The sequence below is a fragment of the Podarcis vaucheri genome (genome assembly GCF_965113315.1).
Source record: "Podarcis vaucheri genome assembly, chromosome: 1".
Lineage (NCBI taxonomy): Eukaryota > Metazoa > Chordata > Lepidosauria > Squamata > Lacertidae > Podarcis > Podarcis vaucheri.
Window position 1 is genome coordinate 134,205,692 of NC_138759.1, and position 27,841 is coordinate 134,233,532.

General features: G+C 42.9%; 1 protein-coding gene across 1 annotated transcript in view; it reads right to left on the minus strand.

Annotated features, from left to right (window-relative positions):
* Positions 1-26,387, minus strand: part of DRC11 (dynein regulatory complex subunit 11) — a 97,963-nt gene extending 71,576 nt beyond the window's left edge. The window contains exons 1-6 of the mRNA XM_082236523.1: positions 26,100-26,387; positions 24,884-25,211; positions 22,979-23,098; positions 17,163-17,354; positions 14,659-14,730; positions 3,158-3,363 (exon numbers count right to left, since the gene is read on the minus strand). Coding sequence (XP_082092649.1) covers positions 3,158-3,363; positions 14,659-14,730; positions 17,163-17,354; positions 22,979-23,098; positions 24,884-25,211; positions 26,100-26,110 — 929 coding nt within the window. The 5' untranslated portion in view covers positions 26,111-26,387. The remainder of the gene's footprint in view (positions 1-3,157; positions 3,364-14,658; positions 14,731-17,162; positions 17,355-22,978; positions 23,099-24,883; positions 25,212-26,099) is intronic.
* Between the last annotated feature and the right edge of the window lie 1,454 nt (positions 26,388-27,841).

Sequence of the window (27,841 nt, forward strand, 5' to 3'; positions counted from 1 at the left end):
ACAAACTTCTTTTTACTGCTGAGACAGTCCGTGATGGGCGCCGTCAGGTGGGCGAAGTTTCGGATGAACTTACGATAAAAGTTTCCAAACCCTAGGAACCTCTGCACATCCTTCTTGGTTTTGGGTGTTTTCCATTCCAGCACTGCTTGAACCTTGCCTGACAAGCGGTACCCCAGGAATTCCACCTCCTTGGTATGAAACTGACACTTCTCCAGTTTCACCCACAGCCTGTTGGCTTGCAGCCTGCTCAACACTTCTCTGACGTCTCTCACATGTTGCTCCTCATTCTCCGAATACACCAACACATCATCTAGGAAGGCCACGCAATTCTTGTAGAGCAAAGGCCCCAGTACGTGGTTCATGAATGATTGAAAACACGCGGAGCCTGTTTGTAATCCAAAAGGCATCACGAGGTATTCAAATGCCCCCAAAGGGGTGAACATGGTGGTTTTCCATTCATCCCCTTTCCTTATACGTATCAGGTTGTACGCCCCCCTTAGGTCCAGCTTTGTAAAAATCTTTCCCTTCCGCACCCTGGTCAAAATATCATCAATCCTGGGCATAGGAAAAGCCGCCGGCTCTGTCACTGCATTTAACCGCCTGAAATCACATACAAGTCTCGGCTTGTCCGTGTGCTTTTTATCCACAAAAAACACTGGGCTACCCCCCGCTGCCTTGGACTCTCTGATGAAGCCTCTCTTCAGGTTCTTGTCAATGAACTCTCGCAACTCCTGCATTTCCCTGTCTGACATGGCATACAACTTGCCTACAGGAAGCTGTGCTCCAGGGAGTAAATTGATCTGGCAATCAAAGGGCCTATGCGGGGGTAGTTGGTCAGCTTCCTTCTCGCTGAACACGTCGCTGAGATCAGCATACTGTGGTGGCACCTTCCCCTTCTCCATTACTTCAGTCCCTGCCAGGGTGGCTTGGGCCCCTGCTGAACCCTTTTCCCCCCTGCAGTGTTCTAAGCAATGTGCTGAACCGAAGGAAACCACTCTTTGATGCCAGCCCACCAGCGGATCATGTAGGGCTAGCCAGCTCATTCCCAAAATAATGGGAGCGCCTCCCAAGGTGGCCACATTAAACGCTATCAGTTCTGTGTGCCTTGCCACCCTCATTATCATTGGGACGGTCTGCAAGCTGACTCCTCCTCCCAACAGTTCCCTGCCATCGATCGTGGTCACCTGCAGGGGGTTGCTTAAAGGGATCGTCTGTATCTGGTGTTCAGCAGCAAACTCCTTGCTCATAAAATTGCAGGAGCTGCCTGAGTCCAACAGCGCCTTTATTTTTAGGGGGTGTCCATTTTGCAGCTCTAGCGACACTTCAATCACTAGAGCAGGTCGAGGAGCTTCTGGCACGGGCACTTCCACTGCTCTTTGGCCTGGCTGCAGTGCCCTGACGGTGGCAACCAGGCGTTGGCTTTTACCTGCTCCGTTTCTCCCTGCTCTCCCCCCTCAACAGCTCCCACCATCCCTTGCCATTCCTTCCTCTGGGGGCAGACTCTGGCAAAGTGGCCTGGCTGTTGGCAGAGATAGCATTTCCGGGCTCCTTTTCCCTCCTTCTTAGCCCCCTCACTGGGCTTTGAAACTGCGCGCGCGCGCGCTGTTCCGACTTCCATCGGCTCTGCCGGCGGGAAAGCTGGCTCAGGAATGTCTGGAATGCGGAACTCCTTCCAACGTTCCCCTCTCCCTTCCCGCCTCTCCAAGGCTCTTGCCTCCTGGCGCGCTCCAATGGTCAGCGCAGATTTGGTCAGCTGATCCATAGACACCGCCCTGGGGCTCCGGGACAGCTCGTCTTTCACAGCCGAAGAAAGACCTTCTTCAAATAGCATCTGAATGGGTGCCGCCGATAAATCCCACCCCAATCTGTGAATCAGCATGGTAAATTCAGTCCAGTACTCACGGACAGATCGGCTTCCCTGCTTGCAAGCCATTAGCTGTCTGCGCACCACCCCTTCCTCAATATCGCTGGAAAACATGATATCCATTGCACGAAAGAACTTCATAGTGTCCTTTAGGATATCATTGTGCGTTGCCATCAGGGGTCGAACCCAGTCTCGCGCCCCCTTCTCAAGATGCCCAATTACGAAAGCAACTCGCGATTCCTCATCAGGGAACTCATCAAACTGCACATTAAGGGCATATTGCATCTCTGTCCTAAAGGCATGGTAATCCTTGGGGTCCCCCCCAAACTTCTGCACCAATCCTGGTACCTTTCTGGGGAACTGAGTGGTTCTCCCCTTCTTGTCTGCATCCTGAGCCCTTCTCTCCTCGAGCCTCGCCGTCTGCAGCGCAAGTTGGACCTCCAAAGCTTGATACCTTTCTTCCAAGCTTGGACCAGCTCCAACCCCTGCCTCTCCGGTTCCGGCTGGGTTGCTCATGATGCTTTCTCCTGCACAGGCAGCGTACAAAGACTGTCAGACTGCTGTGAGGGGATGATTAGCTGCTTGTGCTTAAAATTGTGCCCCCTCAGAGTTTGTGCGGCTCCACAAACCTCTGTGTGTGACAGAGCTCCTCAGACATGTCTGCTCTAGTCACTAGTAGAGTCTGACAGTGGCTGCCTGCGGAAGCGTTTCCAGCAAAGAAGCTCCTTAACGGAAACGCGTCTCCTGGACTCACGACGTGGCAGCTTCCGGCGAAGTATGGGTCTCCCTACGGTTGCTTCTGACACCTCCCCGCTGTTTTCGCTGGACGTGTCTCTCACCCCTTTCTCTCCCCTGCTAGTTCCTGCCTTGGCTACTGCGTCTCTCTCAGCATTACTGAGATCCTCCTCCAGAGACCCCTCGCTCCCCCTGCTGGTCCCTGCTTTAGCTGCTGACTCTCTCCCAGCCTCTGGGAGCCCTACCACCTCCCTTTCCTCTGATGTCAGTTCCCTGACACTCCTTTATGCAGGGAAGAAGGGAGTGTAGATCCACATGTGCAAAAGCAAAAAAGCAATCTGCTGCTGTAGATTTCTGAACCAGAGTTCCTACAACATGAGCAACTCTAGGCTCATGAAGTAACGATGGCGCAAAGAAATGAGATGGGCTAATAATCTACAAGTGAATAACAAGTGTTTCTCCAAAACCGTTAAATGCACAAAAGCAGTTCCAATGGGATTAGATAAAATGACAAGTTTAGTTGCTGTGGTAATATATATAAATCTGCTAGTTCCTCACCGGCATTCAATGAACCACTGGCGGATCTGGTCCTGGAGGCTCTCTTTGATGTCAGGACCTTCAATTTCTTTCACACGCTCTTTGATGCTGACTAGAGCTTTCTGGAAGTCTAATTCATGTTTCTCCTGAAGTTCACATCTTATATTATCCACCTTCTGGGCACGCAGTATTGAAATGCTAGGTTTTTGGAAATGAGGAGGTGGAATCTAAAAAAGAAGCAGGAATAAACATCAAAATCAGTCCCATGTTGTATTCCTGGTTTTATTAACAGTGTTATTCTGGTACAGTGGTACCTCCGTTTACAAACAGCCCTGTTTTTGAATGATTCAGGTTAGGAACTTCCGCAAAACCAGTAGTTTACCTCGGTCTACGAACGTTATCTCAGTCTAAGAACAGAAGCCGAATGGTGGAAGGGCACCAGTGGCGGGAGGCCTCATTAGGGAAAGCAAGCCTTGGTTTAAGAACGGACTTCCAGAACAGGTTAAGTTCGTAAACTGAGGTACCACTGTCCTAACATCAGAGGCAATTATTTCAAGTTCTGTCACAATCAAATGTTATTTCCCAGTTTGTCTTAATATGTTCACTTATGTGTCTTGTTTTGGATAATAGCCCATTTCCTTCATTCCACTTCTCCTTTCATCTTTAGCATCTGGATTAGGATGAGGTCATAGCCTACATCACTCACTCGTGTGACACTGGCAAGCGCTACATAAGAAATGCCTGAATGTGTGAACCACATGGATATCAGTTATATGGCACGGCTCAGTGGTAAATCAAGCCATGTTCTTTGCTGAGTGGTGGAAGGAAGGCATGCTTTGCAGGTTCTACCACAGCGGAAAGTGTGCCTGCGACTTTTGAGAGCTGCCACCATCTGAGTAGGCACTGCTGAGCTAGATGGATCAATGGCTAACAGCTCAAGAGAGCTGCAGATGATCAGCTGCAGAGAGTGGATAAGCTGCCACACAGCATTTCCTTTCTCAATACCATGCTATATGTGGGACCACCTATCACATTTTTTACTTTAAACAGATATTGGAAGACAAGTTTCTCATAGTCTATGATAGCACCGCAAGCACTTAAAGTCATCAGTTAATTCACAGATTGCTATGGAAGATTGTCTGATTAGTGTGCATATGATCATCACATTTTCATTCCATAAAAGGATGCAGTGTTTCTCATGAGCAAAGGGTACTTCAACCAATTATCACCATAAAAGACACGTCTCCCCATCCTTGAACCACTCCTACCGATATTTTTACTATCAGTTTCACCGAGATGTTTGGAACTACAACTGGTTGATACAGCACTGACTGAAATGAGTCCAGTATCAAGTTTCCACATTAAAACAGTAGTAAACTGCCTGTACAGTACTATACATCTAAGGATGCATAGTAAATGCTGCTGGATCAAATTATTCCCAGTCTTAACTTAATTTTCTCAACATCAGGAAAGACCTGCTTCTTTAAAAATAAAACAGACAAAATCCCTGAATGTACACAGTGGATTACTATGAATGTTTCATTGTCAATTAGCAATACTGTAGAAAAATGCTTTAAGTGTTGGGTCATGGGACGCTTCATAAAGGCGGGTGAGAAGACTGCTGTTTAACAAATGCAATGTTTATCCATGTCAGAAGGGTGCCTAGGATTTTTAAATTGAATTTCCCAATGTTTGCACTTCCCATTGGTTCTGTTTAATTAGTGAAGTATTGTTTCTAATTTGTTCACTTAAATTTTATGTGCACTGTTTAGTCAGTTGCTTCCTGACATTTTCTTGCAGCTGGTAAGACTGTGAGAAAATCCACTTCCCCTGAGGGGGGGAGAACTGTGGTAAAATGGATAAAATAAAAATTAAAAGAGTAAAATGCTTTAATAAAAAAAATACTATAGATGTTTCCCATTATTTTAATAGCTTCATCTAAGAAAAAGTAAACCAGCATAGGGAGCCAAAGCTCAGCCTTCTTGCTGCTTTTATTACAACATTTCAAGAAAAGATGTTCATTTTTACCTACTACTGTGACTGTAGATGTTTTGGAAAAATTAATAGCTGAATCCTGTGCTCAACTTCACACTAGCCAGAGTTCTGCATTGGTTCCATCTAGCCTCTGTTGACCCATCTGGACTCCCTGGGGTAGGAGCAGCCTTAGCCTATGAAACTTGCTCAGATTTCACTCCCAGCCACCAAACCAACTAAAATTACATTCCCAAATGAGGTGAGGTAAAGCATCAACACCCTTCCACTCAGTGCCCAAGAATCAACTTCTGCACTGTCCATACCACAGCAGAGCATAGGATTTCAACAAAATCTGCTGCACTCAAATCTAAATCCCGTAACAGATGATAGGGAGGATGGCCTCATGTCATACACACAAGTGTGAACTTTGGTGACAGGAAGTATAGTTGAAAAGGCACTTGGCTCTAAATAATCTGGCATCACAATAAATTCAGAGCACGGCCACCACCTCTTCCTAGCTGCTTCCCCCCCGCAAGAGCAGTTTTTGCCTTAGGGAAGGAAGATGGATGACTAGTTTAGGGACCACAGCAGAACTGCCAGTCATTCAAAGGGAGGGCTTGCATATTCAGTTGCCACTGCTTGGAATAGTTGTCCCATGCCTAGTCCATCTAGCCCAACATGCTCCCAAAGTTGACAGCAATGCCTGAAGCTAATAATAATCTGCTGTTGCTTTCTAGTAAATAGTACTGTGTTCAGTTGTCCATTTGCTCAATTTGGAGCAATGCTATGGGAGCTATTTAAAACCAATTTAAATTCACAGTATCCAGAATAATTGGAAGTCATCAGTAAATGTAGCCATTTCACTGCTAAGGAGATCCCATCTCTCCATTCTTCCTGCTGCTTCCTGTTCTTTGACCGGTTAGCAATCCATGAGTCTATCCTCGAATTACTGGTACATACTGTTAATTCGCTCAGGAACCTTTGAGTTTGTTACAAGTTTTTTGAAAGTCTAAATATGTCTACTGGATCCACGTGGTTGCTAATACTCTCAAAGGACTTAAATTTGAGGCAGGATTTTCCTTTGCAAAAGTGATGCTGATCCCTACTCAGAAAGAAATGTTTTATTGTATGTTTGATAAATTTAATAATGTTTACCACCAATTTCCCTAGGACAATAAACGAACTGCACTGTAATTGTCCACATCTGCCTCTTGATATTTTAAAAAACATTTACGTTACATTGGCTATTTTTAAATCCTCTATAACATAAGCCAATTTAACAAGTTGCTTTCTTTTGTTAGACAACCAGTAGTTTCACCTTAGATTCCTATTAGAACTCTGGGATGGGTGCTCTCTGGGCCTAGTGACATCGATTTTAATTGGTAAGTCCAATTAAATTAAATTAATTTTATTGGTAAGTCCAATAACTTCTCTTATCACTTTTCCACTTGGTTCCCTAGTCTCCATGCATTTGTAATATGCTCCTCAATTTCTGCCCCTGTTTCACCAGAATTGTGGTCCTTTCCATTCTCCTGACTTAGACAAGAATTCACTTTTCTGAAGAAAAAATTGTTGCCTTATATAGTTCCTTAGACATAGCTTATGAAGCACCCTGGCATTCTTTTGAACTTGTTGGTACCTTCTCTAAATTGAAGCATGCATTTTGAGCTTCTATTGCCACGGTTCCAAACAAGGTTCTTGGAGATACCTGTTCCTATTGACGCCTCCCTGCTTTTGAATGTCAGAATTTAAGAGTTAGATTTTTAAAGTATCTTACAAATTTATTTTATTTTTACTACTGATCAGTGTTGCTCCCATTCAACAGAGTAAGACGACTGTGGCTGAGGCATCAAATGGAAATGTGGAGGCCAAACCAGAAGTGAGCACAGTATGTGAAGCAGCAGAATGCGTTTCCCTCTTACATGACATGGAAGCTTAAGCAGGCACCTTAACTTAGCCTTTCCCCCTGTATTTTGATGCATGAGTGAATTTGTAAGTACCGTATTTTTCGCTCCATAGGACGCACCTGACCAAAAGACGCACCAAGTTTTTAGAGCAGGAAAATAAGAAGAAAAAATCCAACTCAAATGTTGTACTAAACTATTTAAAACAGCAAAGTGGGTGGCTCCTGTCCACTTTGCTGCTTTAAAGCGAGCCACAATATATAATGAAGAGAATGGAAAAAGGACAGACATTCCATTATAATGTAGCTGTTTTCATCATCACTGGGAAGTCAGTATTGGCAGCAGTCACAAAAATTAAAATTTGAGCATTTTACTGTTATTAATCAAGAATATTTATAGTCAGGGAGAGAAACCAGGGCTGTGCAAATGAGAAGTGCTTGGAGTATGGAGGAACAGCAAAGAGATCAAATGATTGCGCTCCAGTTCCTAAATCTCTGAAGTTTTCTCAAAACAGGCCTGGTTGTTTTGAAAGGAAGATTCAAAATGGAGTGACTGAGCAAAGAACAGAGGAGGAAAAGAGGGCAGATAAATAGCTTCCATTCAATACCAAGAGAACACAATGTTTTTGGTTTGGTATAGGTGGACTGTACTTGTAAGAATTTGTATAATGAATTATAGAGTTGGAGTGGAATATCAGAGCCTCTTTTCAGCAGTAAAGATTAGCTGCTAGAAACATGGTCCACACACAAACACACAGGATGTCTGGTTATAGTTGCAGTTACAGATAGGTAGCCGTGTTGGTCTGCCATAGTCAAAATAAAAAAATTCCTTCCAGTAGCACCTTAAAGACCAACTAAGTTAGTTCTTGGTATGAGCTTTCGTGTGCATGCACACTTCTTCAGATACAGAGCAGTGTATCTGAAGAAGTGTGCATGCACACAAAAGCTCATACCAAGAACTAACTTAGTTGGTCTTTAAGGTGCTACTGGAAGGAATTTTTTTATTTTGGTTATAGTTGTTTAGTTTAAACTGTTACTGAGCCAGATGCCTGCTCGGTTTTAGCTGAGCTCACTAATACTGAATTGTGGAAATGCTTTGCATGTATTTATGACTATTTCTGCAAAACGGCTACCTGAAGAAATCCCCAAACTTAATATTTTTAAACTTCAAACGGAGCTCAGAATCCGGTTAGGCAATCCTTTGCAGTTGAATTAGGAGGCACTGAGAGAAAGCAATTTGCTGCTCCCCACCCCCCCTCCACCCCAGGATCACACAGCCTTCCCTCTGCTTGCAAACCTTGTCGGAGCTTCAGGGGGAATGCAAACGCTATAGGCAGAGCAGTGTGGCTCCCCCCCCCAAAGAGCACCCCAGGAGCGCAGGGCAAAGACGCACAGCCTTCCCTCTGCTTGCAAACCTTGTCGGGGCTTCAGGGGAAAGTAAAGGCTGTAGGCAGAGCAGTGTAGCTCCTCCCCCCTCCACCCCAGGATCACACAGCCTTCCCTCTGCTTGCAAACCTTGTCGGAGCTTCAGGGGGAATGCAAAAGCTATAGGCAGAGCAGCGTGGCTCCTCCCCCACCCCCAAAGAGCACCCCAGGAGCGCAGGGCAAAGACGCACAGCCTTCCCGCTGCTTGCAAACGTTGCCGGGGCTTCAGGGGAAAGCGGAGGCAGCCGGCAGAGCACCGTGGCTCCTCCCCCGATCCCCGAAGAGCAGCCCAGCAGCGTAGGGCAACAGCGATTTGGCTCCAGGGACCACACATTCGCTCCATAAGACGCACAGACATTTTCCCTTCCTTTTTAGGAGGAAAAAAGTGCGTCCAATGGTGCGAAAAATACGGTACCACGTGAAATGAAATTGGCTTTTTGAAATCCTAGAACTGAATTCTTCATCTTCTTCTTAATAACCTGCTTTCATTGTGCCATTTTCAATTGTGCCCCAAGCTTCAGAATGCCTACTAAAATCTGTGCGTAAGCGATTGTGGGTATTCAAACCAAAGCAAACACTTGATCCTTTTACACTCTACCCATTATGTAGATTTCCTAAACCTGGGAGGTATTGCACCTTTGTTTTTCCTTTAGAATTGCCTCATATTGTTATGTTCAAGCTTTTTCCTGGTTGTGCAAATTTCAAATTTGTTAACTCACCCTATGAGCAGTTACTCATTTAAAAATAAATGTATACGTATTAGATGCAGGCTGCATATTTAGTAGTATGTGATGGTCATATCATCAGTAGAATAATACATCTTAATGAAGGTTTCCTATGTGCATAGAAACCATTATGTTTACAAGCTTCCTACAGTTAATGACCCAAAACAGGATAACGAAATTCACATATTTAGCTGGGTCCTCTGTCAGCAATAATATGCCTATTAATAATTGATGTTTCTGTAAAAATAGGCTGCAATAGGCACTTCTCGTGTTTGTCAAATGATAGGACTATATGGCCCATTAACTTAAAATGCTTATCTAATGTTTGATGAGCTTTGTCTTAAACTGTTGTTTAAATTGATAAGGCAAAAGTGGACATTAGTCCATGAAACAAACCATTCCAGCCCATCAGTCCCAAAGTATGCTTTGTTCTCGAAAAAACTCCTTATTTTCATTTTTAAAAATGGGAATTCGTTGAATTTCATGCATGGTGGTCACAGTTTCGATTCACCTGAAAAATAAAAATAAACTCTGGTGTTGGCCCTAGGAATCTGCAGGTTGGCTGATAATTAACTCAGAGCAACAGTTCTGAATGTAGGATGCTCAATAATGTAATAAAGAAATATTTTACCAATGTAATATGACAATGAGAGTTCTTGCTAAATTCACTAATGTTGCAATGAAATAGCTGCTTTCTTGAGAACGTTCTAGGTGTGCTCTGGGTATGCCGTTAAACCTCTTTTGCTAATGTAATCCCCTCATTCAAGGGAGATTACTAAAACAGTGCATGCTCAAAGCAGGCCTGCCACACGCAGGAGCATACCTAGGGGTTGGGCAGCTTGGCCCCTGCCAAAGGCGCAGGCCCAGGGAGGCACAAAAACCGCCCCTCTCCACTCTGGTTCGGAGCCCGCCCGCCTGCCTGCCTGGGCACTCCCTGGGCCACTCCGCTGCTCTGGGTGCCTTGGCACCCAGCTGAAACAGCTTCTGGCCAAGGGCAGAAGGGAGCCTAGCTACGCCTCTGGCCACATGGGTATCCCAATGGGGAAATGCACACAATTCCAAAGGTGTTACCCCTTTGACAGATAGGGCTCCTTTTTTTTGCATGGCGGCAGCCTCTTGCTCACTTTTGGAAAATGCATAATTTAGAACTAGTGGAATGTCTTTTACCAATTTTGTGTCTTTTAAGCTGCTTTCACGATATCACTAGTACAATAAGACAAAACCATATTTCATTGGAAGAAATTTAAAGATTATTTACAGAAATATTGCAAAATTAATGAATGTTAGAATGATGTCAGAATGAAGTTAAGTGGTTTAAGCAGCAATGTTATAAAGGTGTATGTAAAAATGGATTATTAACAGGTGAGAATCCAAAGCTATAATATATTAAGTTAAAGGATTAAGATAAAAACAAAGAGGGAAAGAAATTGCTGAATTAACTAACTGAATTGGAATACAAAAAAGGGAGGTGTGAGGAGGTCAGGGAAGCAAGGAAATGAATGTAAGGTGGAAAGATTGATGTATTTTTTAAAGGTTTTTTTTATCTGTTTTTTGTATTTTGTATATTTCTTTTATTCTTATTTCTGTCTTTTTTTTCTTTTCTTTTTATCTATGTAATTTTTTTCTTTGAAACCTTAATAAATATCTTTTTTAAAAAACCATATTTCTTGTACGCCTAGTGATTGCTTATCTCCTGAAAAGTAAAAAGGTGCCCTTTCCCACTTCCTCCCTCTCAAAAACTGCCTTGTCTCTATGGGACTTTTAAAAATCTAATTTCACACACACACAATCCCAATTCCTGCAAAATGTTGCAGTTTAACACCAACAAGAAACACTTTGCCAGCCTGAATCAGAAGACTTATAGTGCTCTATCCTTGTAAAGGATAACTTTTTCTTCTTTTCCAGGCTTGTGCTGCTAAGCTATACAGAGCAAAGGGGCTTAGGACTGGGGTTGGCTGTCACACCTGAACATGGAGCAGCTTGGGGACAAGAAGATTCCTAAATTTGGAATGCAATGTGAATCTCCTCCTCCTCTTTCTTTAAGGAACAGGTTTCCCCAGAATTTCATTCCTCTACGTCCTCTGGATTCCAAAGGTCCTGCTCCAGTTTATTTGACACAAGTTTTTTTCCAGGGAGCATCCTACTTTTTTGTGAAATGAAAAACCAGCAGATATATAAACAACGGTTATTTTAGAGTATAAAAAGGATGTAAAGTAGTCAAAGTTTGGATTAATGAGATCAGTAACACAACAAGGAACTCTAGAGAGTAACTGCAGAAAATAAATAAAGCCAAAATGGCATTTTCAGATATGCTTAATGAAACAGACATCTGACACCCCTGAGCTATCTTATTTTCCCGTTTGCAGGAGCTGAAGAATATTCACGCTCTACTTATTTATAGAGCTTGAAGTTTTGCTATAAGGAATCTAATTATTTCTTTGACCACAGTTTATATTATTTATAATGAGAGCCATTCTATGGAGAGATTTACTTTTCTAACTAGCTGAAGCACAAGAGGAAATAAAATACATTATTCAAGCCATGTAATTAATTAAATAAATATATATAAGATACACATTAAAAGAGACAGAGAGGAAAAGTTACTGATGGTCAAATTATGTCCTTTCACATGAAAAAGCTGCATTTAAGTACATTCTAAAAGTGATTAAGAAAATAGTATTTGTATAAGGCCATCCATAGCTCAGTTAGTCAAGAAGGGCTTGACTTTTTCCTGGACTTGAAACAGCACTTAGATTGTTGCATCTTTTCTGGGCAGCCACTCTAAGACTGTCTGCATGTCACACAAGGCAGACAGGAAATCATGTTTCCATGTACATGAGCTAACAGCAAAATATCTGACCTGCATGCAACTAACACCACCCATCCAAAACTTGTCTCTCCTCTCCACTGGCAAGGAATAAGGCCCTCCTACATGTTGAGGGCTGCTCTTGAGTGTTGAAGGTCTTGGGCTGGCTGGAAATGGCTCCTTCATTATGCCAGCAAGAAAGCCACTCAGGCTTTTAACAAGGGAGAAAGGCAGAGAGAAGCAAGGAAGAAAAGTGAAGTGAGAGATGGAGGGAAACTAGATTAAGAAATAGGGAAGGTGAGGACATAGTTTGACCCTGACTCCTGGAGCAAGAAGGACAGAAAAACTGTGGGGGGAGCCCTCTCCCACGCAAGGAATAACGATGGCCTGATTTGTATAGCCCAGCCTCCTAGAGCAGGAGAAGCAACCCAGATGAGAATATCTTCCTCCCTCATAGGAAAAATTAGTCATTCTTACTAGACACGTCAGTATTTGTTTGAGGAGAAGTTTAAAACAACAGAGGACCATGTGCAATTCATGTAACTCTGAATGCGTAAGAAAAGCAAGCCCTGCAAATAATTTTATAGTAATAAAAAAAATATGCTGGTACAATCATATATCAAAGGGGGCTTGACCACTACCTGCTGCCCCACCCCACATGAACATCAACACGAACGTGTATGAGACTTACTAGGTTCCCCAAGTGTTCATGGAAGAGAACATAATCTTAAAGAGGATCACAACCAGGACTTATGAAGAACAAAAGGCCATTTTTATTCTGAATTAATCCCACCCATACTCTCTTTACTGGATATTAACTGACTGGCAAGACACTAAGTGATTTAAATCTAGCATATCTAGACTAGCGTCCACTTCCCTGGTTCATCAGAGGGCCTTCTTGGCAGTGGCGCCCTCCCTTCGGATGTCAAGGAGATAAAGAATTAGACAACAATCAGAGGACATCTGAAAGCAGCCCTGTATCAGGAGGTTTTTAATGCTTGATATTTTTATTATGTTTTTAGATATGATGTAAGCTGCCCAGAGTGGCTGGGGAAACCCAACCTGATGGGCAGGGTATAAATATTTATTTATTTAATTAATTATTATTTAGCAGGACACATTCCTCTACCAATGGAAAGGCATCAGCCTATGGTTTAAAGGAGTCATCTTCCTTTTCCCACCCTGGTTCCTTGCAATTACATATGGGTGGGGAGTGAGACACTGTTGATAGAAATTGTGCTAATGCTAAGTATCTTTCTTTCTCACACATTTAGAGAGTATTTTTTGCCACTCTTTGAATATTTTTCAGAAACCCATTAGGCAGAGGAAGCTTTCTTTAAATGTTGGGCAGTGATAATAATAATAAATAACAACAACAATATCCAAATCATTTCTGGTGGCAGGGGGTGTGTGACTATGAGAAGTACCATTGATCCAACTTTTGATATGCTCTTCAATCACATCAATTGTGATGTAAATGATATGCTCTTCAATCACATCAATTGCGTAAATGTCATTTACAAGATTGGTTTGGAATAAATAGCACATTAAAACCTGCTTGTAATTTTTATTCTTAACCTCATTTCTGTAGGTATAGCGTATGGGAGAAGTACCCATGCAAGGATTCCCATGGGGTTCAATAGGAGCGAATGTGGTGTAGTGTTAAGAGCGGTGGACTCGCAATCTGGTGAACCGGGTTCGCGTCTCCGCTCCTCCACATGCAGCTGCTGGGTGACCTTGGGCCAGTCACACTTCTCTGAAGTCTCTCAGCCCCACTCACCTCACAGTGTGTTTGTTGTGGGGGAGGAAGGGAAAGGAGAATGTTAGCCACTTTGAGACTCCTTCGGGTAGTGATAAAGCGGGATATCAAATCCAAACTCTTCTTCTCTTCTTTCCTCGCTCTCACATGCATTAGAAGTACACTATTGGTATCAGGCCAGTGACTTTGTTGTGTTCTTTTTGGCCCCTGCCAAACAGCTTTAATCTGTTTTAGTCTATTCTATTGCAGTTTTAAATTATGGCTGTAAAATTTTTAGAGATAATTTTATTGTTTTACCTTTTTGAAATTCCACTGTGATGTTTTCTCCTACAACAAGTGGTATACCATGGTTAAGAAATAAATGGATGAAGTATGGGGAATGATCAGTCCCTTCCCCTGAGATGCAAGATGTTTCTGCCCTGGGGCAACAAAGTGTGGGTTCTATTAAGCGCTATGGGGAATCCTCCCTGAGTGCTACCTCCGGAAGTGACAGAAAGACAGGCAAAACATAGCAAGGACTGTGCACTTGCACAGATATCAAAGGAAATTGTAATATTTATTAACTTAAAAGAGTCATATTCAGTACTGGTGTGGGAGAGAAGCTACTCTATCATCAATGTTAGGCGATGACTTAAGGAGCAGCAGTGCAGCTGACAACCCCACACTTCTCTCCTCATTTGCCACTTAGTGGTAGTAGTGATTTACTACATTCACCCCCGACCCAAATTATCACTTTTCTGTTCTTATTTTGGTTAGGTATACAGGATACAGTATTCGTAATGACAACTGGGAACTGTTTTGATGTAGACATTTATTCTTGTTAGCAGGTAACCTTTATAACACAGAGTTTTAGAACACCCATTTGATAGCATCTAAAATCTGGAATTATTTAAAATGGCGAATTGGAAGGAAAGGTACATGAAGACTCACCATCCCTAGAAATACCATTTCTTCTTCTCTGAGTTTCAAACTTTTCTTCCACTGGGCATATCCACGCCAAAGCTGAATTTGGAATACAAACCTAATGAGATTAATTGTCCTTTTTACAACTTCCTGCACAGCAGCAAGGGAAAAAACAAATAGAGGAAGGAAAAAACAGACTCCAAATCTAGCAATGTATCATTAACAGTTACCATCTGGGGGTTTTGGCATTGGGTCTTAATCTTTCCTGCTTTGTTTGTAGTGTAATTTGGAGGTGATAATTCTGTGAATTCATTTGGAATTTGTATGATTTATCTTTTAACCCATTTTAATCCTTTATTTCTCTCTGTCTTTTCAAATAATTTTGCACAACATTATGCACACAAATGCTATGTTAAGAAATGACTTAATCATTGAAGCTGCATCCTTTTTTCACAAAAATACTTTTCAAATGCAGAAGTAATGTAAGAAGGGATATGTACAGTTGTAAGAATTGAAGGAAATTCTTAAGCTTTCATCAAAAAGCGTTTTACGATCATAGGGTAACATCCAACTAATTCATACTCAGGGCAGACACATTCAAATTAAAAATTTTCCCCCAATGAGTCTGCTGCAAGGATAAATAACATCACCCACACATATTTACATAGAGTCATGTTGTTGAGAAACATGTGCTGGTCATATAATCTAATATGAAACGAATGCTCCTTTGATTGATATCAAGAACCCTGCTGGACAATTTTCCCATAACACATTTCCTGCAAATATGAGGGTTGGATTTATATTTTTAAATGAAAACTAGAATGATTTTCGATCTTCTACCAAGAGCCCATGGGTTTTCCAGCTGTTTCAGAGGCTGCATGTGCTCCACAGGGCTGTGGTTGCCCATTCTTCTAGGCATAAAAAAAAATCTGTTTGCCATTTAATGTCTTAGGAAGCTTACTCCTTCAATATTATCACTAGTTTTTCATTTAAAAACAAAGACAACTCAGCTTTCATTTGAAATATTCCCAGTCAGTGGGGGGGGGGGGGGCGGGCTACAAGGAAGATTAGAAGACACGAATCCTGATGGCTTCAAGTACCATCCCTTGAATGCATTCAGTGACACGACTTCTTACAAATATTACAATATTACGATATATCTTTCTTTATATCTTATAGTTACCTGATATATTTGTTTACTAAAAATTGTTAAGTGAGCAGAATATTTTTGGCAATTTACAATACTTCCCTATTGTTTTAAGTGCCCCTATCCTGCCAAAGATGCCATTTTTATCAGAGAAACAAACAGCTCACCAAACAGCTGCTTGGAAACGTCACAGCAGATTTCAGTATTGTAGAATCCATTGTCTTGGCGTTGTTGTTTCCCCCAGTTCCTCCCGGCTCAATCAACTGAGCCAGGAAGAACAGAAAACTATAGTGCCTGGGTGTGTCAAAGCATGCTCTGGAGCATGGAACGTGTGCAGAGGAGGGCAACTAGGATGATCAAGGGTCTAATAGCCAAGCCTTATGAGGAACAGTTGAAGGAGCTGGGTATGTTCAGCCTGGAAAAGAGGAGCCTGAGAGGCGATATTATAGCCATCTTCAAATCTCTGAAGGGCTGTCACATAGAAAGTGGAGGAAGCTTGCTTTCTCCTACCCTGGAAGGCAGGACTCAATCCAATGGCTTCAAGTTAGAAGAAAGGAGAGTCTGACTAAACATCTGGAAGAAGTTTCTGACAGTAAGAGCTGTTCCACAGTGGAACGGTCTCCCTCAGGAGGTTGTGGATTCTCCTTCCTTGAAGGTTTTTAAGCAGAGGTTGGAAGGCCATCTGTCAGGGTTCTTTAGCTATGATTCTTGGATTGCAGGGGGTTGGACTAGATGAGTTGTAATCCCAAAAAAGATTGCAAACCGGGACACGCACTTCTGGGTTTGACGTGTTTGTAATCCAAGACGTATGCAAACCAAGGTACCACTGTATGAGAAATCGCGTTGGGGAAAAATGGAACTCCACAGCGCCATCTGGTGTCCCAGTGTTATAATGCATAAACAACACATATAAAACACTTTTTCTTTACCAATCTAGCAGAGTCCTATGATTCTATTGTCACCCTCCAGCACCACAGTTGTGCGGTGGCAGCTTCCAGAAAGATCTTGCAGGAGTTCCACAAGACCTCACCAGAAGCTGCTGCCTCCACAGCCACACAACCCTGGTAAGGGAAGTGGTAGCACATTTGAGGAGCAGGAAGAAGTAATGACAGCAGGAGGCTATTGGCAGCAGAATAAGGGATTATCACAGATCCAGGCTTTCCAAGCTTTTTCTTACAGAACTTTCATAAAAAACCCTGAGCTTTCTCCAAGAGACCTCTAAAAACATCTCAGAAAAACCAAGTCAATTAACAAAGCATGCCAGGATTAGAAGAGATTGTGGATTACTAATTTAAATATAGATTATTATCTTTTCCCAAAGGCAACTAAACATGCATTCCATTTTCATAGCAATATATCTCTGATTAAAAAGAAGATATTTTACCTTCTGAATGAATAACACAGCGCCATCTATATCTAGGCCTTTATCACCCGTAAGCCTGGCTAGCCTCTCTCTCTTTTCTTCCAGATAGATTTGCTTCATGAATGTAGCCCGGAGTCGGCCCTGACGAGCCCTCTCAGCTATCTGAATGGTTCTAATAGCTTCTTCTAAGGGCATCACCTTCACATCTTTTTTCTATAACATAAAATGGAAGCATAGGACAAAAATAAATACATCTAGAACATTGTCTTTATCCTGTCCCAGAGGAATTCCAATTAAACAATGTTGCTCTTTCCTATTTCTTTGCAGAAATGTGTCAGGTGCACAAAATTCCATCAAAATGCATGTATTTTATACTCCTGCATTTATGCTTCCCACTTTTTCTTTGCTGCTATGGCAGCATACTAGGTATCAGAAGCCAGGGGAAGCTTTTCAGCACACCAAAGTCCTTTCAGTGGATGTCAGACACCCTGGAAACATTTCCCAGGTTCTCTAGAACCTATGAAGGCAGGAGGGAGACATGGAAAGAAGTGTCTTTTTGACTCAGATTACAACATGCACCACAGAACGGCTCACATGGCAGTAATGTATGCCTCAGATTAAAGGCAAATGTTACAAATAAAAAAAACCCTAAGGTTCAGAAGAAGGAGGAAGACGTTACAAACTTCAGCAATGTCAGTAATAATAATAATAATAATAATAATAATAATAATAATAATAATAATAATAATAATAATTTATTATTTGTACCCCGCCCATCTGGCTGGGCTTCCCCAGCCACTCTGGGCGGCTTCCAACAAAGATGAAAAATACACTAAAATGTCACATATTAAAAACTTCCCTGAACAGGGCTGCCTTCAGATGTCTTCTGAATGTCAGGTAGTTGTTTATCGCTTTGACATCTGATGGGAGGGCATTCCACAGGGCGGGCGCCACTACTGAGAAGAGTAACTTCTACTACATGTTTTATTAAAATTTACATGCATAAACTTCCTGCTTCTTCCAAACCCCTGTTAGAAAATCTATATATGAGTACATTATTTATAACTAACAAGAAAAAAAATGCATGTGGATTCCAAGGTAATCAGGAATGGGAAATCAGGGAAGTCGCTAGGGCTGGATGGACTGCCAGCCTGCTATTGCAAGAAAATGAAAGAAGCTAGATCTCAACTTTTAAAAGAAGTGATGAACGATATACTAACCAAAGGAAAAATAACGGAGATTGGAAGGAAGCCAATACAGAACGCTAATCCCCAAACAGGGGACAGACTTAACACTCATCTCAAACTACAGACCAATTTCATTACTTAATAACGATTACAAACTCTTTGCAGCCATCTTAGCAGAAATACTAAAAAAGACCCTGAGAACAATAATCCATGAGGACCAAGCAGGCTTCCTTCCCGGACGACAGATAAATGACAATATAAGAAACCTTATTAATATACTAGAATACCTAGAAGCTAGAAACGAAAAACTAGCAGTACATATTCTAGTAGACGCAGAAAAGGCATTTGACAACATCTCTTGGAGATTTATGAAAACACAAATTAACTTAATGGGTCTTGAAGAAACATTTTGCAGAGGAAAACAGCAAATAAATTTTGAGCAGCAAGTCAAACTTGTCATAAACAGCAATATCACGGATAGTTGCAACATAATGAAGGGGACAAGGCAAGGGTGCCCACTGTCCCCACTGCTATTTATTCTAGTATTAGAAACCTTGAATAGGAAAATAAGAGAGGACGAGAGGATAAGAGGTATCAGGGGAAATCCTACAAATTAAAAGCTTTTGCAGATGACCTCATTATAACCACAGAAAACCCGAAAGAAAGTTTACCAAGACTGTTGGAACTGATAAACGAATTTAGGCAGGTGGCGGGTTCTAAACTCAATAGCAAAAAACCGAAATTACTGGTAAAAAATATGGGGATCCAGGAAAAAAGTGAATTACAAGAAATTTGTGGTTTGGAAATTAGCAAAAAAGTAAAATACCTGGGTATATGGCTCATGACAAAAAATATTAATCTATTTCAGGATAATTACTGTATTTTTCCGTGTATAACATGCCCCCGTGTATAAGACTACCCCCCCTTTTTAACATTATTTTTTAGTAAAAAAAACCTAGTCTTATACATGGAAAAGTATGGTACGTTAAGACCTGGAAGGAGATAAAAAATTATTTTGAGATTTGGAGCAGGTTAAACATCTCCTTTGGGGGAAGAATTTCTACAATTAAAATGAACGTGCTCCCAAAAATGATCTTTCTGTTCCAATCAATTCCAGTGATCAGGGGGAGCAAGCTGTTTAAAAGATTGGCAGAGGGACATCTCAAGATTTATCTGGCATGGTAAAAACCGCAGGATTAAGCACAAACTATTAATTGATGTTAAGGGGGGGGTCACTGCCAGATCTGAAACTGTATCATGAGGCGGCTTGTCTCTCCTAGATCTGGGAATGGTTGACACTACAAAACACTGATTTGCTGGATCTGGAATGATTATCAGTACGGTTGGCACACTTATCTAGGATATGAAAAGGCTTCTTGAACCACATGGTTAGGAAATCGTTATATGGTGTGAGCTAAGTATAAGGACTTACTAGAACCAAAAACGCCATGGAGGCTATCCCCGACAGAAGCATTCTTGGTAAAGAAAAAAACACATGAGAGGTAATTGTCAATTCACCAAGATTTATTGGAAGAAAAGGAAAATAGGCTAAAATTTTAAAAATTGGAAGAAATTCAAACCCATTTAACAGATTGGTTGCAAATGAACAAGACATTCCAAAAAGACAAACAGAAAAGGCTTTTCCACAGAACTTTCAAGATTTAATTTAAAAAAACCGCTCTCTTAAAATGTACAGACTTCTCTTAAAATGTACAGACTGCTCTCTTAAAATGTACAGACTTCTCCTTGACTGGAAGGTCAAGGAGGAAGAAGCAAAATCAGTTACAGTCCAATGGGCCAGAGATTTTGGTTACAATATCCAAATGGAATCATAGGAAAGGTTATGGAGGGAGGACCTGAAATTCACTGTGTGCTATGATTTGAAAGAGAATTTCATGAAAATGCTTTACTGATGGTAGTTAACACCTGTAAAATTGCCCAAAATTTATAAAACCAGGTAAAGCATTCGTTGGAGATGCAGGGAGGTGGAAGGCACGATGATCCACATGTGGTGGAACTGCCAAAAAAAAAAAAAAAGAGAGAGGGAATTCTGGGATACAATATATAATAATCTTAAGAAAATGTTTAAATGTTCCTTCCCTAAGAAGCCTGAAGCCTTTCTGCTGGGTATAATGAGTAATGAAATTCTGGAAAATTTAAGGAGAATTTTTATGTATGCAATAGCAGCAGCAAGAATTCTAATTGCAAAAGGATGCAAAGGAGACTCCATTCCTTCCAAATTGGATTGGCAGACCAAAATGTTAGAATATGCAGAGCTAGCAAGAATGACAGCAAGATTCCGAGATGATACCGATCAAATATTTAATAGAGAGTGGGACATTTACAGAGTATAGCTAAAAGAATATTGTAAAAATCTAAATTCTTTGGCAGGCCTGAATTGACTTCTGCATGAAGTAAGAGAATTTTACAAAACCAATACAACTGAAATAACTTAGCAGAGATAAAGGAAAGTGCATACTCGAAAATGTAATATAGGAACTACAATGGAAGTCATGTTGGAATTAGTTATGTATGAATCTAATTTTTTTTTGTAATATGTATCGATTTTCAATTGTTTTTGTAGACTGTTTTGTTTTGTTTTAAAATCAATAAAGCATTTTTTAAAAAAGAATTCCAAGGTAATTCACAGCCTGATCTAAACAGATTATTTTATAATATTATTTTTGTATTGGATCATTTACATGGTGCATTATATGAGACAATAAAAGCAACACACTCCTGAATGAAGGGGCTCACCATTTATAATTTACCAGAGGAGGAAATACTAACAGGAATATCTGTCTAGGACGCTGTAATCACGCAACCATCTGACAGCACTCCCCATTCCTGGATCGTAATTTTGCTTTGTCTCCATCAACTCAGGAAATAGCAAGATAACTTTGTTACCTAAAAATCCTAATATCTGCTCTCTGTCCAAATGTCTAGCACTCCTGCAGTGAAAGGTATGCTGTGCAGAGAGTCAGAAAGAGGATGACAGATGTAAGAGGTGAATGGATCATGGGCCTTCTTTGGGTGCTCCAGAATCTGTGTATTAAGGGTTGGTCTAATCATGTGGCAGAATGAGACCACTACAGTGGTGCCCCGCAAGACGAATGCCTCGCAAGACGAAAAACTCGCTAGACGAAAGAGTTTTCCGTTTTTTGAGTCGTTCCGCAAGACGAATTTCCCTATGGGCTTGCTTCGCAAGACGAAACGTCTTGAGAGTTTGTTTCTTTTTTCTTAAAGCCGCTAAGCCACTAATAGCCGCTAAGCCGCTAATAGCCATGCTTCGCAAGATGAAAAACCACAAGATGAAGAGACTTGCCGAACGGATTAATTTCGTCTTGTGAGGCACCACTGTATTTCAGGTGGTGTTGGGTGGCATCCATCTGTCTCAAGAGAAAATGGAGTGCACCTCCAGGGGTGAAGTCAAACCGCTGCATTAGCAGCACCAAAGTGATTGCTCCAGGATGCAGCGGGTCTGGAGGTCCTGGGCTGCCCAGATGACAAAACCCCCTCTCAGCCTCGCTGATGGGGTCCAAAGGAAAGCAGAGTAAGACATTTGGCACCAGCATGGCTGCAGGACTTGCCATACTAGGCGCCATCCAGCCGTCTTAGGAACTCCACTCCAGATTCATGTCGGATTTGCTCCATAGCCTTTTTCTCTCCCACAAGTCAGCAGAGGTTTAAAATCAGAGTTTTCCTTCTCCTAGAGGGCTACTTTCCCAGGTTGATGAGCCACATCTGCCCCTCACTTCCCTCTACAGCACATGCAGAAACCACCTTCCTGGCCACTGGGTCCACTATTGGTCTCATCTGCTCAATGCGCCAGAGCCTCTCTTTGCATGTAGCCGAAGTCCCTAACTCAATAAGGTTTTGAGATGCATCAGCCACCCTCACCACTGGTTTAGCCGGCCAGTCAAAGGCATTTCCTGGGGTGTGGCTGCAGTCGCCTGCTGACAGCTTCCAGGAGCCACAGGTGAGAGCCGAGTGCAGGGTGGGGGCAAAAGGTGAACAAAGGAGTTCCCTCCACAGATGCACTATCCCTCCCCTAAGACCCCATACACCTCTCAGGTGCAAACTGGAGCATTCCTGGGCCACCGCCTTGCCTGCCTTATTACTGCCTGGTTCTCTCACCAGCTGGCCCTCCTGCTACGGCTGGTATCCCTGGTCACCCAACCTGGGAGGCCTTAGGAGCCGTTACTAAATGCAATATATTCTGGGCAAGGCGGCCAAGAGAGTGCATGAAACATCACTGTGGTTTGCCACAGTCGCTAAAACTGTGGTTTAAACTTTGGAAATGTTATAACATTTTAAGGTAAGTTCGACATCTTTTTTTTACTAGGTTTAAGCATGAATTCTAGACATTGCGCTGATGGCAGCGCAGGCACTCTCCTGGCACCTCTTCCAGAAGGCCTGGCTGCGAGGAAGGATGCTCTTGGCCCTTCCAAGAGTGAGTAAGTGAAGCGCAGGGACTAGAAGAGAAACTGCCTCTGCTATCACCACCAAGGCATCAGATAAACAAGGGTAGAGAAGATGAATAGGAATAGGAATGGGTCAGAAATGGCAGTGGAGGAAGAAGAGGACAGCAGGAGGTAGAACCATCTCTTTCAGCAGCTCTGCCTGAACTGATTACATAGATATACTCACAGGTTCGCCATCATACATCCCAGCATCAAGCAATATCTGAGCAAGGATTTTCTCCCTCTCTTTCAACACCTTTATTTTCTCCTTAATAAAATACCTTGGGATTGGAATTTCAATGTTTTCCTATTGGAGAGGAAAAGTTAATTTTGTAAATCATTCTGGTCATTCAATGAATACAATTTCTCTACAAAACAGTCAAAAGTGCCCATATTAAACATACATTTCTGGGAATGCTGAATTATGGATGTGCATAAAAGTTGTTATTATTCTGCAATTATCTTAACTTATTTCAGCAATATAAAATCCCAATGAAGGGATTCCTGAATCTGGTTATGTTGCCTTTCAGTTGTCTTATACTGAGTGCTCGGCTATGAAATGGGTTATAAATCAACAAGATAATGTGATATATGAACATTTGAAGATGTTAATAAAAGCACAAAAGGTACTGCATCAGGCTGCAGTACAGAAGATACCTGTTGAGTGTACTTATTCATTACTAATTATTGCATAAGAAATCCTTAAGTGCAACCCACTGTTGGAAAGAGCAACTTATACTAACATAATAGGCTGTAGAATGCCAAAGCTGTATTATTTATATTTGAACATCACTCACAAATACTATCTTGGTAATCTGCCTTTACAGGTAAAATAAGAGAATGCTATAACTTCAATATGTTGTCTAGAAATTAGCTATACAATTTCTTTAATGTGTTGTATTTCTTGCTTGGATAAAGTGCTTACACGGATCAGGGCTAGCCAAAGACACAGATGTGGGTATTTCTGCATGTGGGAGAAGAATGAGACATTTATGGCTTGCTAACCATTAGTACAAGGGACGCGGGTGGCGCTGTGGGTTAAAGCCTCAGCGCCTAGGGCTTGCCGATCGAAAGGTCGGCGGTTCGAATCCCCGCGGCGGGGTGCGCTCCCGCTGCTCGGTCCCAGCGCCTGCCAACCTAGCAGTTCGAAAGCACCCCCGGGGGCAAGTAGATAAATAGGTACCGCTTACCAGCGGGAAGGTAAACGGCGTTCCGTGTGCTGCGCTGGCTCGCCAGAGCAGCGTTGTCACGCTGGCCACGTGACCCGGAAGTGTCTCCGGACAGCGCTGGCCCCCGGCCTATAGATGTGAGATGGGCGCACAAACCCCAGAGTCTGTCAAGACTGGCCCGTTCGGGCAGGGGTACCTTTACCTTTACCTAACCATTAGTACAGGAGATGCACCACTGCTAGGCTATTTTCCCTCAAACCACCCTGGTGAAAGAGTCTTTTGAAAACTGCTTTTGGAACTTAGGGGTTCTCAAGGAGCAATGTGAAGGTTCTCAGTAGCCATCTTTTGTAAAGGTAGCTTTGTGTGAATGTAAACATAGCTCATGTGCCGAATTTACAGTTTAACATCTTTTTTTAAATGAAAGTTTGATGCAGTTCATGAAGTGGGCAACAGGTGGAGCTGTATGAGAGAAATAAATTAAATCCGTGATTCTCAATGAGGCTTGCTGGGGTATTATCAGCCCCCCCCCCCCAACTCACTGAAGCCCAGTTTTTGTATGTGTTCCTTGATTACAGGTGAAGGTGATATGTCTCCGCTTAGGTCCATCCTTACTATTTTCTTTGCACTTGGTAGCCAGGGCTTAGATTTAACCTGCTGTGGGTTGGAGCAGCTTTTTGCATTTCTATGGTGAAACTGAAAAAACCTCACATACTATAGTTGAAAAATGGAAATGGAATAACAGTTCAAGAACAAAGTATTCAATGGAGTGGGGCTCTTTGAATTTTTTTCATGTGATTTTTACAACTGAGAACAATTGGACAGCTATATTAAGATGCACAAAAGTCAGTTATTTAAAGAAAACAAACAGTTATTTAGGATTTGATTCTACAATATGAAAAACAACATGAAGGGACTATACTTACAGGAGCCAGCTTAAGATCTTGTAAAATGTCATCAAAGTAATGATATTCTGACAACTCCAGCTCCACCATTTCATTCTTTAACTCCAAAATACGACCCATTACTCCATCAAGCATTTGCCGAATAATTAAACGCTTTTGTGGGTGAACAATCTGGTCATAAGCAGCTTCCAAATTTCGAAATATCTGCACATACTTGACGTAGAAAGTGCCTAGCATTTGAAACACTACTTGGCGATCTTTCAAAGGTTTGTGGGATTTCCCTTCTATCTCCTTCTGTAACAGGCAGTTGAGGGACTCCTGGGCTTCCGCCCACATTTTATTGTAAGTGCTAATAAAGTGGGTTGGGGGGTTGGGGAAGAGAACACTTTAGTACATACAAAGAGAACGAAGTAAAATATAGCAAATAGTGCAACCCTATTCATGTCTACTTAGAAGTAAGCAGCACCAAGTCTAAGGTTACCAGATATTTTCCAATGAATCCGGGAACACTTTTCAGCTTCAATGGATTTTGTATGGGGACTGACTTGTAAATCTGGGGACTGTCCCCAGGAAACGGGGACGTCTGGTAACCTTAACCAAGTCCGATGGGATCCACAGGTACTTACATTTAACCAATGTTGAATGTGATTTACAAATGCGGGTCTGTGGCTTAGTGTTTTTTTTGGACCTGGCTTTGACCCTGGATGGCCAAGAGTCAGCTACAGCCAGAGGGCCTTGGCCCGGCTGAAATGGGTGTGCCAATGACACCTGTTTCTGGAGGAAGCACATCTTGATTATTGCATTGCACTTGACATAAGGGGTGCAATTGAAACTGGGCAACTCCTTGGTCCAGAATGTTAACGGGGGAAACTTTTCAGAGCATGGCTCGCCTAAAGGAACAGCTGCACTGGCCTCAAAGTTGGTTCCAGGCAGAACTCAGAGCATTTGTGATGACGACGTTTAAAGGCCAAAGTAATTTCGGGTTGCCTTCTTCCGCACAAAGCGACCCAGCTATTCGGATCATCTTCAAGGAGCGCTTGAGCTCCTGAATCGTATTGCAATATGTGCCTCTTACATATAATATGCACTTAGGGGAGAGTTTTCCCTTGGGGTTTAACCAGAGGCTGAACTCTGCCGGGATCGGGCCCTTCCTTGGAGGCGCCTCTGCTGGGAAAGAGGCTTCTGGGCCCCGAGGAGCGAGCCAGCCTCCTTCTCCCCGGGGCAGAGTCGCACTTACTTGTGGGACATGGCGGCGGCGGCGGCGGCGGCCCAGACTTCCCTTCCTGGCGGGGGGACGGGACGAAGAGGGGGCGCCGCCGGACCCTGTTCCTAGAGGGGGGGGGGCTTGTCAGAAGGCTCTTTCAGCCCGAAGCCAAGCCGCCCTCGCCGGGCTCCGGGTTTTGCACGGCGACACCCGCAGCCTCCTCCTCCTCCTGCTCCAGGCGCTGCTTAGCAACGGGGCGCCAGGCCCAGCCAGGCCCGCGGCGGAGGCGCCCCGGGAGGTTGCTATGGGAACACCCGGAGGCGGGGGGGGGGCGAGGGCGGCCCGCGGGGCAGCAGCGCAGGGCCACGTGGTGCCTGGGGGGGGGAAGGGAGGCTGTCTCCACCCCCCCGCCTGGCTGCCTACCTGCCCTGCTGCTGCTGCTACGCGCCCCCCCCCCAAACACTAAGGCAGAAGAGCAAGGAGGTGATGGGTTGGCCTTGCTGCCCTCCTCGCCTTTATTAAGCGTTTTGAGTTTTTATTTTGTGTTTCTACGCTGTGCACCGCCCTAAGGGCGATGTGTACCTATGTCATAACTAAACAACATTTATGATTAATTAAATTTGTATACCGCCGAGGGGATCCGTAGATCTCACAGCATGAAAATACAAGATAAAAACACAAAAGTACGTAATAAAAACAAGAACAAAAAAACCTAACCAATAACTCCTCTCCCCCCACCCCACTCCCACAACCACATTTGAAAGGGTATAAAGGTAAAGGGACCCCTGACCATTAGGTCCAGTCGTGGACGACTCTGGGGTTGCACGCTCATCTCACTTTAAAGGCTGAGGGAACCAGCATTTGTCCGCAGACAGCTTCTGGGTCATGCTCTGACGAAACTAGAGCAGCGCACAGAAATGCCATTTAGCTTCCCGCCAGAGTGGTACCTATCTATCTACTTGCACTGGTGTGCTTTTGAACTGCTAGATTGGCAGAAGCTGGGATAGAGCAACAGGAGCTCACCCCACCATGCAGATTCAAACCATTGATCTTCTGATCGGCAAGCCCAAGAGGCTCAGTGGTTTAACCCACAGCACCACCCACGTCCCTTAAAAGGGTATAAGAGGACGTTAATACAAGACAGGGTGGTGCTGGATGTGGGGGGCAGCATGTGTCCCCCAAACAAGGAGCTTGCCCTCCAACACCCCCTAATTGCTGCACTCCTGTTGTTTTCTTTCAGAGATCATGTAGGGCACAACTCTGCCAGCTAGAAATATATGTTGCTCTTTCTGTGACACTCCCCCCAAACTTCTTCTTTTGGTGCCACCACCATCATGTCCCCAAACACTTTGCAGCACAGAGAGAGGTCCCCATACAGTCCTAACCCATAGCCAGAAGTAAGCCTGCTGAATTCAATAGGATTTACTCTGAGTAGATGTGGTTAGATTTGGGGGGGGGGGGAGGATAATTCCCTTGACATTTACTTTCCAGCTACCCATAGATGTGATTTACTACCATCTCACTTCTCTTCACTTCTCCCTCTTCAGTCCACATCAGTCCACTTCCCCACCTGCATCCACTTCCAGGACGTATCCTTAAACTCATTTAATACTACTTTATTGACCATCACCCTGAAACCCTTTGTTGAACTCACAAGTGAACAAAATAATAATCTCCACTCTCTGAATACAATCCATTTTATGTTGCACTGCAAAGGACAAGTGCAGTTATACTGTACTTTTGGAATCATAGGATTGGCACTTAGGTCTGTTTTT